The sequence below is a fragment of the Herpailurus yagouaroundi genome, unplaced genomic scaffold (genome assembly GCF_014898765.1).
Source record: "Herpailurus yagouaroundi ecotype Mexico unplaced genomic scaffold, PumYag 29, whole genome shotgun sequence".
Taxonomy (NCBI): domain Eukaryota; kingdom Metazoa; phylum Chordata; class Mammalia; order Carnivora; family Felidae; genus Herpailurus; species Herpailurus yagouaroundi.
In genome coordinates this window covers 8,342,292-8,361,611 of record NW_024412377.1, presented here as the reverse complement: position 1 = coordinate 8,361,611, position 19,320 = coordinate 8,342,292, and the positions used below count along the sequence as shown (strand labels likewise).

Here is a 19,320-nt window from a genome sequence, read left to right as displayed (position 1 = left end):
AAATACTGAAATTAGTGAATTAGCATAGGAGTGGGGAGGAGATTTCGGAATTTTGAGTTGAGTCCAAAGCAAAAACCAAGAATTAAACAAGTCTTTATTATGGTAAAGTATTCCTTAGATCTAAGATGCTATATTTGCATCTTTGAGCAATTTACTTAGCACACATGTATGAAATAATACTAGCCAAAGTGGCTTTTTTATTTCTAAAAGTGCTTATATGTTGATATCATTTTTCCCTCTTGAGATTAATAATGACAAATGTCAAGGGCTAGAAGTTTTAAGAGGTTCAAAGTCTACAGAATAACTGTTCTGGGGCCATAAACTGTCACAGAGCACAGGCTACCTACCTGCATGGGCCGTGCTGCCTGGCCACGTTGCTTAGTGACTCCAATGTATCAGCAGGGATCAAACCGCTGATATTGGAGTATTCAGCGGGAGAAGGAGTTCAGTGGGAATTTGCGAGGGGAAAATCTGCTACTATTCCAAAAATCACAGTTCTCTTTGGAAGTTTTATTTTGGGGTGCCTGGGTAGCTCAGTTGGTTAAGCGTCTGGCTCTTGATTGCATCTCAGGTCACGCTCTGACAATTTGTGAGTTGGAGCCCCGTGTCGGACTCTGTGCTGTCAGCATGGAGCCTGCTTGGGATTCTCTCTTCCCCCGACCCCTCTCTCTGCCCCTACCCTGCCCTCTCTCTCTCTCTCCCTCCCTCCCTCTCTCTCTCTTTCTCAAAATAAATAAACTTAAAAACAAGTTCTATTTTGCACTTCAAAGATACAGTTCTGCTAATAAACATCGATGTTGAACTGGATTCACAATTTTCAAGAAACCTGAATTCCTAGATTTTACTTTGGCCTTTTCTTCCTCTGAATACCGTTGTTTAGATCAGAAATGAAACTGCCTGTCTCTGCCACCTGTTCACAAATACTGGCCGACGGACTGCTGTATCATTTGGGTCCTAATTTTTGCCTGTGAGCATTTGAAAAAAATTTTATTTTATTTTCATTTTTTTAATGTTTATTTCTGAGACAGAGCATGAGTGGGGGAGGGGCAGAGAGAGAGGGAGACACAGAATCCGAAGCAGGCTCTAGGCTCTGAGCTGTCAGCACAGAGCCCGACTCGGGGCTCAAACTCACAAACTGTGAGATCATGACCTGAGCCCAAGTCAGTAGCTCAACTGACTGAGCCACCCAGGCACCCCTGAAAAAATTTTTAAATGTTTATTTATTTTTGAGAGAGAGAGAGAGAGAGAGAGAGAGAGAGAGAGAGAGAGTGCATGCACTAGAGGGGGAGGGGCAGAGAGAGAGGGAGACACAGAATCCGACCGAAGCAGGCTCCAGGCTCTGAGCTGTCAGCACAGAGCCCGACGCAGGGCTCGAACTCATGTGAGATCATGACCTAAGCTGAAGTCAGACGCCTAACCGACTGAGCCACCCAGGTGCCCCCTTTGCCAGTGAGCATTTGAAACTGGCTCCCAGATTTGGAAAGAACAGATAATGGCAGGCAGTATGTCCTTCAGAACCTAATATTAATATTTCCAGATGAAAACATGCAAACACTTATTCTTTGCAAAAGCGAGTGAATTCATACTAAATTAGAGGGTCATAACTTGTATATTATAGAACTAAAAGAATGTAAATGGGTCCCAATTAAAACCAGAATGTATTTGTTTCATTTTGTCCGGTAAAGTAATTGGTATAGTGTGGTAGTAAATTATATTATTAGAAGAAAGCAAGAAATGATAAATTGAATGTTACAACTTATTAGGCATTTCTTTCTTTCTTTTGACTATGCCTGTCTCCTCTCTCTCTCTCTTTATCTAAAACAGGGGGCTCTCACTGTCATCTCTGCAGTAGAATCATGAGGTGAGAGGGTGCCCATTAAGAGAGGCACACAGCCTCTCCTTGCTCAATAGACCAAGTCCTAATCTTTCGGGGCAATGTCCAGGAATCAGCCTTCCAAAGAGTTCCCTGGATGATTCTTGGGAAAGTAAATGAAGATTTGAGAATTAATCATGTTCCAAGGAACAAAAATTCAAAGGCTGTTTGTGTGTGCGTGTGTGTATTACACATGTATATACATATATATATGTATGTGTTATATATATGTGTATACATACATACAAAGTTACATATATGTAAATTTGAGCCGAATCTCAATCAGAGATTGTGCTGCTCTCATGAGCTCATTAAGTGTGATCTTCCACTGAATATTCCAAATCCCTTTGATATAAATGTGGCTATTGTGATTGTGAAATTTTGAGTTAAAAAGGAAATCTGTTCAGTTCTTACAACCAATTGTAGTCTGAACTCATGAAGAGTCCATACACTGTGTTTCTTTTTAAAGACAATATGGATTAAATAGGTACTGATAAAATCACTTCCATAAATACCGTGAAATGAATTTCAAACAGAGGGGCCTTTGCTCTTGCGGGCTGGTTCCCTCTGTCTGGGAACCACGTGGATCTCCCTCCATCATGGCTTTCTCTGGCCTTCGGAAGTTTTCCGCTGAAATGTCAAATAAGCAAAAAGAACTTTCTTGACCACCTTATCAAAACAGTATGCACCACACTTTGTCTGCTGTCCCCTTACCCTGCTTTACTTTTCTTGAGTACCTTTATCCCTGTGTTGAATGAATCAATCTGTTGGTTAATAGGGACTAACCTGCTACATGTAAACGACAGTTACAAAACTTAACATGTAGAAATTTATTTGCACATCAGTCTAAAAACGATAACTTTCATATTGCTGGTCAAATGAAAACAGTGCCTGCTGGACTCTGACCCAATGAAACTGTGGCGTGGAGGAACATGACAAGCCCTTTCTGCTCCGTGATTATTTCCCCGTGCTGCTGGCTTCCTCCTGGACTAGCAGAGTGGTGTTATCTGTAAATTTTCAGATTTAATTGATGCCATATCTCTTTCTAAAAAGTATTGCGCATTTCCTTGGTCATTTCAGTCCTTCCCTTTTTGATTTCATTCATCCCTGCAATCTTTGCAATTACCCATTAAAAGCAGTGCTAAGGGTAGGCTTTAAGATTCTTGCTCCTTGCCTAGGACCCTTGGTCATTAATGTCTGAATCGTGGTTCTATAAAAATTTCCTCATGCCCAGTAAATGCTGGCCCTCACATCCTGTCCCCACTCAGACCATCAGGTCTTTTTGTGGTTCCCTTGTTGGGTGTTTTTAGAGACTTAGAATCAAGAACATGATGAAGTTATAACTCTAAATCTATGAGTGATGGATGGCTTTCATTTAACTATATAACATTTGGATATAATGACTGTTTCCTTGATTTTTACACTTGTTAAGTCTTTGGCAATATTAAGAAAGCCTCCAGAAGAAGGAAGAATTGATGGCAGGAACTCAAGGCGTATCATACTTAAATATATTCCTGGAAAATATGAACATGAGATAATATTCAGTGTGATGTTGGCATTTGATAAATCAGATGCAATGAAGCTAATTATGCAAAACAGTTATTTTGAACCTATCATTCATCTGAACGCTATCTAAATCAGAGTTGATTTAATTACTAGCAAAGGGAAAGGTAAGGAACTAACTTGCTCTATTCCTTCCCTTTCCTCAAAACATTCAGTAATTTTTATTAACGCTGAATTCATAGAATTCTGAGCACTGCCTCAATCATTCAGAAATGCTCTGTTTTGTTTACGTAAATTCAAAACAGCCCTGTGTACAATATACTAATAAAGCGTGTATTTATCTGCCAGCAATTTCGAAACTTTGCAATGGGCTTTTTCTCAAATATACTCGGTGAGAATATTAAAATCCTGGGGGTTACATGATCCTGAAGAAGCAGCGCAGAGTCACTGAGCATTGAAGATCTTGTCTTCAAGATCAAGGCCACCGGTGACTGCCTTGGACGGCCACACAGAGATAGAGCTGCCCGCAGACACTGCTGAAATCAAGGAATTCCAAAATCCCGTTGCTTAGAATGGAGTGGGGAGCTCCCAAGTTCAGGCTGTCCAGAGGCCGCTGACAGTTAAATCCCAGCATGGCGTGTGGGTATCGGCTTTGAAGGTTTAGCCGAAGGGTCTTGCCAAAAGTCCGCTCTCCGCCTCATTCGGTTCTTGTGTGTGTTCTCCGCTCACCGCCATGAGATAACCGTCTCTCCTTGCTGCCCTGAATCCTTCATTGTCCCCCGGCGTCCTCCACCCCATCTGCCCCAGTGGAGATGATGCTTCTGGGATTCTGACCGTACCTCAGGTGCAGTGTTGGCTCTCGGTCAACATCGTCTTTTCCATGTGTCAGCTGAACCTCTTAGCCCTCGCAGGATGCTCTGTCCTTGGGTCCGCAAAGGTTCCCTGGTCCACAGCACTGTTTCAAAGCAACACCTCCTCCCATACAGTGCGAGGAAATGACACAAATAAGGATTTACAAATACTACAAGGCGAGCGACGCGCAGACTCAGTTTACAAATTCAACCAGTTAGTGACAGCCACTTGTACCGTTTTTTTAGAGGAAGGTAGACTAAATGAGGTGCTTCAGTTTGGAGGGTAAGAGTAAAAGGAAATGTGACTTGAAAACCTATTTCTTTACAATCTGCTTCTCTTAGAGATGTAGGCTGTTGTAAGTCCAAACATTTCCGTTCATTCATTGTCCGGGAAGAAACTGCTGATGAGAACCAATTCTGGCTCACTTTTCAGGAACAACATCAGGATGGCTTGCCATCATGGCTTATTTGTTTGCTCATCATTTTACATAATAATTTCTGTTGCAGAATTTAAGGTGCAAGGACTATGGGATAAGAAGAGGTTTTTAGGTTCGACTTGTCTGCCTGATTCCTTTAGTAAGGAAGCCAGCCACATTCGTTAGGCTGAGAAAAATGATGTTTCGCTGGCCCTGTTCAGCGTGGATTTATCTCAGAATCATTATCATCCTTATAGGGAGATCAGGTTTGGGAGCAAAGCAAGGCAGCTGGGTGATGCCGATAAGCTGATTAGCTTGACATATTGCTGCCATTTCATGCTATTCATTTGATTTTCTGCAGATTTCACCATTTCTGTGCAAAAAACAAATTCAAATATGTCTTTGATAAAACAAGTTCTGTCTGAATGTTGGTTGGGTCCTAATGTCTCCTGTTCGCTTATTTCAGCTGGGTCCCGGGCCTCGTACAGCAGCCAGCACGGCCACCTGGGCCCAGAACTGCGGGCCCTGCAGTCCCCAGAGCACCACATAGACCCCATCTATGAGGACCGTGTCTATCAGAAGCCCCCTATGAGGAGTCTCAGCCAGAGCCAGGGGGACCCTCTGCCATCAGCACACACGGGCACGTACCGCACGAGCACAGGTGTGTATTCAGCCCCCCCTGGGTGGTCTGTGCGTAGTAGGCGGCGCGGGGGGGGGGGGGGGTCCTGCTCAGGAGCTCATCAAAGGTGTGTGTGTGTGTGTGTGTGTGTGTGTGTGTGTGTGCGTGCACACACCTTCTCATCCTCTCTCCCCACCAGCATTATGACCTGCTTCTACCATTAATGTCTGTGATGATAATGAGAGAAACCAAATACGATTCATTTAGCTACCTGAGTCTCTTTTAAATGAAAGAAGTTTAATGGGGGGTTGTAAGATCGTCCAACAGGCGATCTGAAAGAAAACTAATTTTTTGTGTGCCATCGTTAACATATTTGATGAATTTAAGTGCTCCAAGAAAGCATAGTCATTATGCAGGACAGAAAAGGCATATGCCTAATGCTGGTAAGTGTTCTTTAATGATACAGGCTACCTATCTGGCAGGCTGGGGGGAAACCTATTTAGGAAAATGTCGCATTATTTTGTAAGGCAAACTGAGACTTTGCTTCATAAGCACTATCAGGTTCAGTCATGTGAAATTATCGTGTAAAGGTCAGATATTGACAATTGCATATGATTCAATCAACCCTAGAGCTCTCCTGGACTAAATATATGTTTTGAATTGAACACGACCACAGGCTGCGCAAAGAAAGGCAAGCATTTTCCAGAGCATGTAGCCATTTGCAAAATAACTGGTTAATGCCATGCTTAAATGTGCTGGAGAGCATTCATCTAACAATAAAATTGATACAGTTAAGATATTGAGAACTGCCCTTGTTACAAAGCTTCACATTGCTAAGGAAACTTAGAAAATAGTATGCCGCTGGTTTGCGTACAGCAACTGATACACACTGCACTTGAACCAAGGCTGAGTCGTGGGAAAACCGAAGCTCTGGTCCAGAACTTGGCACACAGGGCCCTGCACCTTCAGACTATTGTAACTTCCAGTTACCCCGAAGTAGAGCATAGCAATTTTGTTAACTGCATTATGATACTAAATTATACGTTTTGAAACCCAGGCAAGTTAAGTTGCTTTTATGGTCGATTACTGATATTTACATTTCAGTATTTCACTGCACCGTAAGAAGAATGGCACAAAATACTCTTTCTTTTATTTTTGACATCATAAATGCCATCCACCGTTAATAATTCATATCTTGGTTCAGATGAAAAGGAATACCCATTTATTCTTCTGTCGGAGTTCTCTCATTGTCAGCCTGCTAGAACCACTCCTGTGTGAGGCTGGGCTCTTTTAACCATTAGTTGGTTTGCATAATAGTAACTAAGGCAATTTTATTTCCATGCACCCCTTACAAAAGGCAAGGATTACCACCTCTGTGATGTTGAATATGTAATTTGCATAAAAACTGACAACAAAGGGGATTATATGCTGATTCTCTGTCCTGCATTCCTATGCTCTTCGAATTATCTTTTGTTAATAAACTTCTGGGGGCTTCATAAAAATTTACCTACAATAAGAAAACAATACTTCATTCTACTGTGTCAGATCAAAGACAGGGGAAGATGTTCACACTTAAAACAAAACAAAACTAGTATTTTCTCTAAACTAGGGGTCTGAAAACTCTCGCTCATGGGCCAAATTCAGCTGGCCACCCATTTGATTAGTGCTCCTGAGCTAAAAATCATTATTACATTTTAAATGGTTTATGGCCAAATGATGGATAATATTTTCTGATACGTGGAAGTTCTATGAAATCCAAATTTCAGTGTCTATAAATAAAGTTACTGGAACACAGCCATGCCTATTTGTTCCCGTATCATTTCTAGCTGCTTCCACACTGTAGCAGCTGACTTGAGTAGTTGTGGTGGAGACCATCTGGTTGGTAAAGCTGACAGTACTTACTTTCTGGCCCTTGGTAGAAAAGTTGGCTGACCCCTGCTCTAAGCCATCAGTGGAGCACTGTGCTGAATGAACGAACAAGGGTGTCATCCTCCTTAGGAGGGAAGCCAGCAGTGTCCTCTAAATGCATCAGGGAGAAAAACCTGTTTGCCTGGGTGTTCTCAGTAACAGTAATCTCTGCCCTGGCAGAGAGCTGCTGAGGTTGTGACATCCAGATGTCCGAGACCCCAACCCAGCCTGCCCTTTTGAGCTTGAGACACTTTTGAGGAAATCTGCTGATTTATGCAACAATATTGACATTTCCAGGAGTGCATGGATGGTCTCTTGGGGTGACAGGTGGGGAGAACCCACCTCTCTCCAGCTCCTAAGTATAAAGCCACAGGCTCTATCTCCTCTGCACCTGCTCGGGTCACTCCCTGTTTCTACACTTAATTCATTTCATTTCAAATCCTTATACTTTCTTAGCTAACCCTGCAACCCCAGGAACTGTCTCTATTAGAACCCACATGTTTGGGAAAATGCCTTTAATATGGGTGTATACCCTTTACTTATAAATTGTATACATAGTATACAATATCATTAAATAATATCTAGTAAAAGTCAGGATTACAAATTAATATAAAGAAACATTCTGAGATTGTTTTTTCATATCCAGGAGGTTATTTTTTTTTTTTTGAAAGTTTATTTTGAGGGAGAGGGAGAGAGAAAAATCCCAAGCAGGCTCCGCTCTGTCAGCTCAGAGCCCGACGCAGGGCTGGATCCCACGAACCTTGAGATCATGATCTGAGCTGAGATCAAGAGTCCGGACGTTCAACCTAGTGAGCCACCCAGGCACCCCCAGGAGGTCGTTTTTCACATCCTGTGTTGCACACACCCCATACTGGAGACTTCTGATGCAGAACTTTGAGAGGTTTCCAGGGCCAGAGCAAATACCCCAATTTCTTGGGACGGTCTTCTAGGGCCTCTTAGACCCGAAGTATTCAGGGGCCACTGACTTTTGGCTCCCATTGTGGCTGAGGTGGTTTGAGCAACCTATCTTAGGTCTCAGCCCTTGGGTAGCAGGGCACTGACTGGTGTTCCTTCAGTTTGACCCCTAAAGCATTTCCAGGGGACACATCAAGGAGGTGGGCCACGGGAATTGAGGGGCACTTGTTGTAGTCAACACTGAGGAATGAAGACAAATGCACTTGCCTAAAAAACCAGGGAATTACTAGATGGCGCTGTAGTAAGAGCAGGTGAGTCCGAATGACAGAAGCATGTAGCAGGTCACTGCTTTCAGAGATCATTCTAAATTTTCTGAACATATTCACAAATCCTCAGAACCACCGCATGAAGGAGGTACTGTTACAATGCTCATTTTACAGAATACTGAGGCACAGAGATGTTGAGTAACCTTCCCAAGGTCCCACAGGTTGTGTGGAGCCAGTCTTTAAACCTTTGCACCCAGGCAGTCTTGCTCTGGAACCTGGCTCTTAACGTTCATCTTGGTTGAAACTGTATTTGTAGGGGCTCTGTTGGTTAAGCGCCCAACTCTTGATTTCGGCCCAGGGCATGATCTCACGGTTCGTGGGTTCAGGCTCCACGTGGAGCTCTCTGCTGTCAGCACAGAGCCGTTTTGGATCCTCTGTCCCCCCTCTTTCTGCCCCTCCCTCGCTTTCTCTCTGTCTCTCTGTCTCTCTCTGTCTCTCTCAAAAATAAATAAACATTAAAAGAATAAAAAAGAAAGTCCATCCTTCTCTCTGCGTGCCTTCTCCAGGTCTCTTTGACTGCCATAATAACCACTCACCCCTGTTATTTACTCTGAAGACTGATTTATTTCTTTATTTTTAATGTTTATTTTTGAGAGAGAGAGAGTGCAATCGAGGGAGTGGCGGGGTGGGGGGCACAGAATCCAAAGCAGGCTGTAGTCTCCAGGCTCTGAGCTGACAGCACAGACCCCAGTGCGGCACCCAAAACCACAAACTATGAGATCATGATCTGAGCCAAAGTCAGACGCTTAACCGACTGGGCCACCCAGGCCACCCCCTTTTTCTGTAACGTTTGACGGCTGATTTAAATCTCCATTGGAGACACCAACTCCGATGGGGACCTCTCTCTACCTTTGGGTAGGCAAAGAGGTCTTCAAGGCCTTCCCAAACCACAAAGCTACCTAACCCTTCTGTGAGAGAGCCTACACACATGTATTTGTGTACATTTATGAACAGGTTGGGGGTCAGGGTGCTAACGTCCCACTTCTCACCTCCCTTCTGCTCCAGACTGTGGAAGGTGAAACTTATACAAACAAGGCTCACGACTCGACCCTGGAAATCAGTGGGATGTTACTCAGCTGGTGGATACTCTGTCAGGGCTGTGCCAGGAAGCACGGTGTGAAGAGGGTCTTGTGCCCCTGCCCCCGCACGCTCATGCGCCCCGGCCATTGTAAGACAAGAACCGCAGACCTTTGCCCCACCCGGTTCCGGCATAAGGGAGCAGGTTCTGAGGACGGCCCGCTGGCCTCCCTGGCCCCAGACGTGCTCTTGGTAGGAAGGCAGACGGAAAGTAGAGCAGCACGCCCTCATGCCCGAGGACGGGATTGAGATAGAAGCCAGCAGTGTGGCCCCAGAGATCTCGCCGCCTAAGAGAAGGCAAAAGGGTCACTTCCTGAATCAGCACTGGTGTCTGCTGAACGGAAAGCATCCTCTTGCCAGACGTGACAGCCACTCATTCCTTGTAGAGCCAGGAAATGAGAGGGGCCACCATTGATGTTCTCTCCCTGTGCAGGGAGGCGGAATGGTGTGATCTGCGGCCGAAAAGGCAGGCCAGTGAGTCTGATGGCAGCGCGAATATCCCCACCTGCTTTTACAGGACATCAACCCAGTGTCTGAAGCTTTACTTCTTGCGTGATGAAAATTTAAAGAGGCACACTTTTAACTTGGATGTCTGTTTAAATAAAACATACCTTTCATCTGGGATAAGGCTTGTCAAAACCAGAGCTTATATAATAAGAAGTACAGCCAGGCAGGGACGATGCGATCTTCATGGATTTGCTTATGATAAAGTCTATTAAGCAGAAACTAAGTAGCACAAATTTTTATTTCAAACTCAAACATACCAGTAACTGTCAACTTAGGAGTCATTTGATTAACACAAATGCTTGACTCTGACACTCCCCCCTATCCCGGCCCTCCAAATGCATCTTTCTAAACTAATGAAAATGGCCAATGTCTGCCGTGATGAATGTCGCATGAATTTACTTTGGGATAAATGCATTTCTCAGTGAGTGGAGAAAACAAGCTTTCTGTGATGAATGTGTCAGCTTGTAATAAAAAATGAGTTATCATAGGTATGTTGCAAGGAGAAAATCTGCTAACTATCTCTATGAGGTTGACAAATACTAAAACATGAAAAGAAAAAAAGAGTGGGATGAAAATATTTGCACGTGTGGAGAAAGTACTTTGAAAGAACTTAAAATTCTCCACAATAATGGCCACTGCTCAATAAAGGTATAGAGGCATTTCACAGCACCTTCATATTCATACAACTTTATTACTATTATTCAGGTAAATAACATCTTCAATTAAAATCATCATTGGAGTCCACAAAAACGTAGCATATTAGCAGTTTATTACTTCTTAAATGCTGTTACTTCAAACTGTAAAAGTGATTGCTTTCCATTAGAGCAAGTCAAATTACATCCTTCATAACATCTTGGTTATTTTTTTTTTAAGTCTAGGAAGTCAGGGGCACGTTATTACCCTATTGGAAAATTTTAATGAACCTGGTGATGAATATCCCCTAAAAATGGAGAAGGGCTTCCAGAAGCTTACCTATAGCAAACCACCTAAAGAGATGTGAATAAAAAGGGTAACTGAGCTCAGCTGAGGGAAGGCAGAGTGTTGGCTAGTAGGAACAGTTTTTTGGTAAAATCCAGAAACATCAACACCCGCACCATAATAACGATTCTATTACTAGTAAAACCCCTGCATTAATGCCCCTCCCCACAAAGGCAGTAATACCTGAAGTTAAAAGATTATGTTCATGATGAGCCCTGAGTAATGTATAGCATCGTTGAATCGCTGTTTTGTACACCTGAAACCAATGTAACATTCAGTGCGAACTGTACTGGAATTAAAATGGGGGGGGGGGGAAGATTACATTAAATTTACCCAGGAATATTTTCCCATTGAGTTTAGCACGGATCAGCCTGTGTAGAGTGCAGAAAATGGGAAGGCCTTTACAGTTGAGTTCTAGATAATAATACTGCTGGGAATATAGCAGATTGAGTGCTAAAAGCTCTTTGTCCCTAAAATAACAGAGTCGAATTCTCTTTAAGAGAGTTCATGGCCACGTTCTCGGACCTGATGGCACCTAAGCTATCTTTATTTTCTGAGATTGCATAGGGAATAGTATTTAATTATTGTGTTCCCATTTTGTATTTAATAAGGGTAAGTGTAGTTTATGTTTTCATATTTATGCAAATGCAAATATACAGAAAAGCAAAGAGAATTAAAAAAACAAAAACATAGGTTTTTCTTCTTTTGTTGAACCGCACTTTTTATTCCCCCTGCAACCAAATCTCTTCATGTGCCAGATTCTTATATTTTATTGTTTTTTTTTTTTTATGGTCAGTAAATAACGGATGTGACCATCTATCATCATCCAAGTAGAATGTCTGGCTGATGAAAAAGGATCCCTCCTCCCCCATTTCCAGCAAATATCACACATAAAACATCTTTCCCCCTTTTGTACAGTAGACCTTTATTTGTGTAGCTCTGAAGAAAACAGGTAATTTCGTGAACAGTGTAGAAGTCAGGTGAAGTATCAAGTCAGCTGCTGAAGAGGCTGCTTTTAAAATCTCCCCAAAGGTACCAGCGACATGGCTCGCTGAGCTCTGAGAGCTCAATGAGGGGAGAAGGGGCCGTTTGCGGAGCAGGTGAGGAGAGAGGGGAGTGTTGGACACGCTGACGGGGAGCCTTCCACTTCAGATGTTTGCCCTGGAAGGTTCCATTGAATAGAGCCCTCCTGCAAGGCAGGTGACGTGGTCCGCCGAGCTCTAAAGCTCAAATAAGAGAAAGTGTGTGATGGGACAGAAATGCAGGCAATGCGTTAAAGGAGAAAGTCTTTAAGGGCGTGACCAGTGTCCGCTGATCCACACTAATGGGGGGCCGTGGTTTGCATGTGCCACGCTCAGGTCTGAACAGGTAGGGCACAAAGGGGGAATTTAATTTGTGATGCCGAAGTCATTTTTCCATGTCGTGCATAAAGAAATACGAGGCATCGCGTTGTTACACTACTGATGGCTAGTTTGAGATCTGTCTGAGCCTCACACGTTTTCTTCAAGACAGACGGTTGCATGGCCCACACTTTAAGAGAGTGTACTTTTCTCCCCGTCTGTATTCCTTGTTGCATTATTTTCTTTGCACTGATTAGTCTCTTTTTTTTCTCATTTCGGCAGTACCAACTTGAATTATCATTTTTTTTTAATTTTTTTTTCAACGTTTATTTATTTTTGGGACAGAGAGAGACAGAGCATGAACGGGGGAGGGGCAGAGAGAGAGGGAGACACAGAATAGGAAACAGGCTCCAGGCTCCAAGCCATCAGCCCAGAGCCCGACGCGGGGCTCGAACTCACGGACCGCGAGATCGTGACCTGGCTGAAGTCGGACGCTTAACCGACTGCGCCACCCAGGCGCCCCTAAATTCTCATCTTATACTTTGAAATTCCCATCAGGCATCCTATTTATTCTGACCTAAAAGTTTAAACTGTGGATTCAGGAAACTTCTGAAATGTCATTTATCAAATGCCACACATGCGATTATGATTTTCTACACACATGCGATTATGATTTTCTAATAAGATCTCTCTGGAAGTTGTTCACCCATTTTAGATTTCAGAGTCTACCCTCTTTTTTTGAATTATAGTGGTATTAGTGATTAAACTAAGACTCAAAACACTTTGAGTGGTGCCTGGGTGATTCAGTCGGTTAAGTGTCCAACTTCAGCTCAGGTCATGATCTCATGGTTTGTGAGTTCGAGTCCCGCATCGAGCTCTACGCTGCCAGTGCAGAAGCCTGTTTCCGATTCTGCGTCTCCCTCTCTCTTTGCCCCTTCCCTGCTCACACTCTATCTTCAAAAGAAATAAACATTAAAAAAAAAAAACTTTGAAATAAAATTAAGGTAACTGAGGATCCCTATTCTTTGATTTTTATAGACATGAACAAAGTTAGGTTTTTTGTCTATGTGAAGAATTTTTCCCCATATTTTTCTGCATATCTCAATAAATTCAATTTGAGGGGAAATGATCTAAATTAACACACGAACTTTTACCAATTTTTACTATAATATTCATGTTAATTCCTATTGTAAACCTGTCTATCTTCTATGCCTTTAGTAGACATTTCCCTTCATTTTAAGCCTCTCATAAATTGTCTTACCATGAAGTTAATTCAGCAACACACATTTTGAAGTTTAAAATCTGGTCCAGTTGCAGCGGTGGTTGTAAGAATAAACTCTGGAGGCGGGGTGCAAGGACTTGATCCCTTCACTGCTAGATACCAGGCAGACTCAGTCAAGTTACGTAATCTCTCTGTGCCTCAGTTTCCCATCTGTAACGTGAGAGTGATGTGTTCAGTCTCTTATAGGGTCTTAGCAGAGAGAAAGCCCTTGCGGGAGCTCTGGAGCCTGATAGCCAGTGGCAAGTGTCTCCCCCACCCCACCCCCCCAACCCCCCCAGTGCAGTGGGTACAGTTTCCTTGTCGAGTATCAGTTGATTTCAACATTGTTAATGGTAGACATAGCAACAGCTCACTTGTTTCACAGTTCCTACATATGGGATGTTTAATACCCTTCATGTCTTTAAAGCAAATAATGATCCCATGAGGCCATCTTGTTCTCTTCATGCCACAGTCAGGAAGGTGGAGCTTAACAAGCTCGGTAACTCACTCGTCTCATACCCAGAATTGGCCAGAAGGCCTGGATAGGAACCCACTTGTCTAACTTCAGAAGCCAGGCTCTGAATGAATTCCCTGCCCCCGACCCCAAACAGGCCAAAGTGAAGTACAAATATGAGCCTGACGATATTCCTACATCTGCCTCTGCCTTCTCTTCCTCCTGGAATACTGGAGCTATTCCTGTTTCTGCTTAATTAACTGCCTTTCACACCCTGTTTTCACGTTTGAAGCCAGTGTCCTTACAGTCTTTGCTGCTGCAAGTGTTTTTTTGTTTGTTTGTTTTTGTTTTTTTTAAAAACCCTCTCATGATATTGTCTTTCAATTTAAAGTCCCTGGAGAGTTTTTGGCATGGTTAGGTCGCTCACCTTACTGTTACTACTTTTTTAACAAGTATGTTTTTGTTTTTGTTTTTTTAGATTTCTGTATGATTTCCTGATCTCTGCCATGTTGTCCTTCTTTCCTGTTAATCATTGTACTTACTCCATTAGCTATTAACACTTTGGAATAGAAAAGGATATATTTTCTGGTATTAGTAACCATTTTCAGCAAGCTTGAATGTAGATATTACTTTCCTGAAGGGGGAAAAAATGAATTTATCTGAAAAATGTCAGGTGTATTTAGTTTTCTGCTTTTGCCCTGGATTTGCTGGCTATCCTGTCACAACTCTTCTAGAAAATGAAATTTTGTTTGCCTCTGTACATTTGTTCTTCTAAAAACAAGGTTAGGCCTGCCCTAAATCTTAAACCCCTGCCATCGTGATATAAAACACATCGTTCATACGTTATTAAAACATGAATTCTAACTACACATGTTTGTAAGTTTGCGAGAAAATAGAACTCTTCCAGAAATTGTGTAAAGACATAAGACAGATTTCCTGGTTCTGAACTTAATGTTCATTAGTCTAAACTGGTCATTTTGAAACAAGCCATCAGGACAGTCTTCATCATTGCAAAGACCGCTCCTCAGGGTATACATACATTTTTTTGTTGAGAAAGTTTTTCTTAAATGTGTTTCTACTTTTCACCATGCCTCAGTGGCTGTTCTCCTAATTTTGATTATTGTAAGGTGAAATATTATAATTCATTGGAAATGAGAAGCCCTGAACTCTTTTTTAATGTTTCTTGTTTAAGTTTATTTATTTATTTTGAGAGAGAGAGCACAAATGGGGAGGGGGGAGAGAGAGAGAGGGAGAGAGAATTCCAAGCACACTCCACGTTGTCAGCACAGACCCAATGCGGGGCTTGAACCCAGGAACTGTGAGATCATGACCTGAGCTGAAGTAGGATGCTTAACTGACTGAGCCACCCAGGCGCCCTGAGAAGCCCTGAACTCTTAATTAAGACTCAGTTCTCAGCATTAGAATGTTTTCCTCCAGTTCACTTTATAACTTTTTTGTCATTTGGCACAATTTCCTTAACTTCTTTTCATAATTGTTTGCTCAGTGTGACATAATTTTTTGGGTGTTTGATTTGGCATATGTCCTGTAATGCGAGAGAGGACAAAATAAATTCTCTGTCACCCACTAATAAGCACTCAGTAGTCAGAGTTGAGGGGTATTGTTTATAATTGAAATCCTACTCCTTAGAGCCTGGATGCTCCTGGATACAAATGGTTGTATCCAGACACTGGCTGTTCTTTGGATATCTTCTGATCTGCAATGCCAGTAAAGAAATTGTACTGTCTACGGCTGATCATGGCTAACAACTGTTGCAACAGTTAATGACTGGTCCCATTCTGTTAACACGAAAGATGCTGGTTGCATTGTATTTAGTCATTAAACCTTAGACGTCAAATATTTTTGAGAACCAGATAAAAACAATGCCATGCAGTGGACTGACAAGAATCCACAAAGGAAGCATAATTGAAATTCAGTTTGGGACTAGTCAAACTGACATTAATAACTGGTGGAGACTCTTCCCAGAACAATGTAGACGTTTCGAAAAGATGCAGGTGCTTCTGGAGAAGCCAGGTCGGCTCGTTATTTTGTCTGGGTTGCAGTTGGGCACCTCCTACCCTTCCCTGAATTTACTTGCTACTGTGACAGCTTTAGTTGAAGAAGAGGCAAATGGAAATCTTTGGAGAATTGCTTTCCAGGAGCTAGAGCAGTCCTGTGTTTACTGCTCTAGGACTAATTGTGGAAATAGGAGCCCTGCCCCACCCTACCTCCCCACCCCCAGACCCGCAGTTTCTTTCTTTTATTCAGGAAAATTCGCGACATTACGAAGTTTGCCTTATACTCTTAATAAAATTAATGTGACATCACCTGAACACTTCCTGAATCTTCTCAACTTGAACAATAAAGAACTACCCATCCATGATGCCTTATAAATGTCCCTATGCATCCTCTGCGTTTGGGTTCTACACAGACTTTATTTTCCTTTGAGATGAACAAAACTTCTCTTGGGGATTGGGAAGCCATCAACACACAACTGATGCATTTCCCACCCACCCCCATCGCCGAAAGGTTTATTTCGGAGATAGCATGCTAATGATCATTTTAGTGGATGACATTGAATGTATTGGTTCAAATATGACAGATTATTTTTTTTATTCTTCCAAACCCCCCCCTTTTTTTTTTCTTATGTGTGTAATTTCCCCCCGCCCCCTGCCTTAGACCTGGTTAACCGTTTCTGTGAGCAGGTCCTCAATTTTTTGCTTTGTCCCTACTTTCCTGTCCTAGCCCCATCTTCCCCCGGTGTCGACTCCGTCCCCTTGCAGCGCACAGGCAGCCAGCATGGCCCGCAGAACGCCGCCGCGGCCACCTTCCAGAGGGCCAGCTACGCCGCGGGCCCAGCCTCCAATTACGCAGACCCCTACCGACAGCTGCAGTACTGTCCCTCTGTGGAGTCTCCGTACAGCAAATCCGGCCCCGCCCTCCCGCCCGAAGGCACCTTGGCCAGGTCCCCGTCCATCGATAGCATTCAGAAGGATCCCAGGTGGGTACAAATCCTTTTCTTTTCTCGACCGCGATGTCTAAAGAGGTTTTCCAAGCAGGCGTCCTTAAGACATTGTTCCATGCATGTCCCACCATCGCGTTCATGTTCCTGGCTGAGTATGAAAGGGTTGGCTTGGGGCTGGGTTTTATAATCTTGCGTTTGATTTGGAATACGGCTATTGATCATGTGTCTCTGTCTAGTATCTTTCGGGGTTCAACAGCAAATAATAATTTCTCCAATAAGATATGAAACAGCTCCCTTTCGTGCAACAGAAATTGAGGAGTTGGGGATTCAGCGGTTCGACTTCAGGTATCCCGGTCTAAGCGCCTTCTTGTCTCAGTGGAACCGTGTTTGGTCACTGCGTACCCATGTTTCTGTATTCATGCCTTCCGGGTTATACCCAGAATTGAAAATTTAGAAAATCCAATTACCTTTATTTTTCTGTGTCCAAAAATAAACATTAGGTTGACATTGTTTGGGCGTCGATAAAAACTTGGGTGTAATATCAGAGAAATTCTTATTCCTGAGTGGTGTTTCTTTTTTGCTTCCTTTTTTCCAGCAGTGGTGAGATATTTAGTGGTGCTCTACTTCTGAAGTTTAGAATTGGTTTAGTGATGTTTTATTCATAGCCATTTGATTTATGCTGATAGAGTCCCATAAATATATATCTGCATCTGTGAATACTATAGATATGTCAGATGTCTGGTATTTCTTTATAGCAGGGCATATCACTTGGCTCTGGTAAGTGTACTTAAAATTCGTCTCAAGGAATTTTCTCTGATAGAGCACACAAGTGCATATGTACTGTATTGAGGAGTTCCATAGATTCTTTTGTGGGAAAGAAATCGCTTCTACAAACATAAAAGGAATAATGGGACCATTTCATAGTATTTTTTGAGACAGCTCCTTTAGCACAATTCAGACTGGCTTTGAGGGTCCATGTTGAATATTATATTTGATGGAGGCTCCATGATAAAAATAAATTGTAATAAATGCTCACTGTTAACTACTAGAAATAAGTCTGGTTATCCAGATCTTCAGTTTCAAAGGTCCTGAAATCTGCCCCAAGTCCTTAAGTACTTTCGCTGGCGTGGGTAAAATGTTCTTCAGATAACAACACCTCAGCACTCTCTTAAGTATTTGTTCTTGACGTGCTACTGAAAACATACAGAAATAGAAGAGTAGTAAACTCTTAGGAAGCGGTAAATAGAAAAATACATCATTGAATTGGCATTGCTTTATTTAGCACCATATATTTAAATGAGGGTAAACATTTTATCTCCAGTGGAAAGGTTTTAAATTTTCATATTAGGAAAAGTTGGCTTAGCAAGAAACCAAATGTACTTGTTTCCCTAGCCACAGCCTAGCCTCTTTATTTTATGCTGTATATTAAATGCATTTGATTTTATTAAATGGTGTATCCTTTCTATTTTTTATTACTGTCATTTTTACGACCTTTTTTTTTTTTTTCTTTCAGTGTATTGCTATGGCTCTCTTACCTTTTTAAGTTATGGATTGTGTCACCAATATTTACTGCATGCCCACTATAAACCAAAAAAGGGAAACACCAATAAGCAGTGTTAATCATAAGTAAGGCAGTATTGGCTATTAATTTTGTGTATGTGTAAAATTTATGTGTAAGCCATTGTGTCATATGAATTACAAATTCGCCGTTACTTTCAAGAACGCCAGTCGTTAGCCCTTAACTATGTGTTAAATCTGAAAAAAAAAAAAAAAAAAAAAGCATTCCACCATCCTCAGCTCGGATATACAACAAAACAGAACCATATCTAGAACCAGAACTAGATTGTCATGGCTTAGTTAATACAAAAGGAACTAATAATCTGGCATCATCCAAAAATGGATAGAGCTTATAATACAGTAATGCCTTTCTTGTAGAGTTTTCTTTAAAAAAGGGAACATGTCACAGTGTTCAGATTTAACTGACAGACGTCTCAAATCTAAAATTCAAGTCCAAATTACGATGATTCTCCTATGACGAGATTTTTGCATCTTCCTTTGAATAATAAATTTTGATTGTTATCAGGTGAATTTTACTCGAACTAATAGGTTTAACTTCCAGGGTTCAGAATTGTTTATTTTGGCACTGTGACCCATGATTTAAAGCTTTTCGGTCCTTAGACTTTTTTCAAGCTTTTATACATACATTTTTAAAGAGAATTTTTTTAACGTTTTATTTATCATTAAAATATCAGACCATGTAAGCCTCTGCTGTTCCCAACATATGTTTACGGCACGTTACAATTCTCAAAGCACTTTTACTTACATCTTTG

At 42.0% G+C, this 19,320-nt stretch overlaps 1 protein-coding gene across 4 annotated transcripts in view; it reads left to right on the top strand.

The window, feature by feature from the left end:
• The window catches only part of CTNND2 (catenin delta 2), a 408,918-nt gene that overhangs the window by 17,559 nt on the left and 372,039 nt on the right, over positions 1–19,320 (top strand). For 2 of the 4 annotated variants that reach the window (XM_040494066.1, XM_040494055.1), the window contains exons 2-3: positions 5,110–5,304; positions 16,771–17,026. In XM_040494066.1, the coding sequence (XP_040350000.1) occupies positions 5,232–5,304; positions 16,771–17,026 (329 nt within the window). In that variant the 5' untranslated portion in view covers positions 5,110–5,231. Of the gene's footprint in view, positions 1–5,109; positions 5,305–16,704; positions 17,027–19,320 lie in introns of those variants that run through there. The other 2 variants (XM_040494045.1, XM_040494037.1) reach the window with 2 other exon arrangements.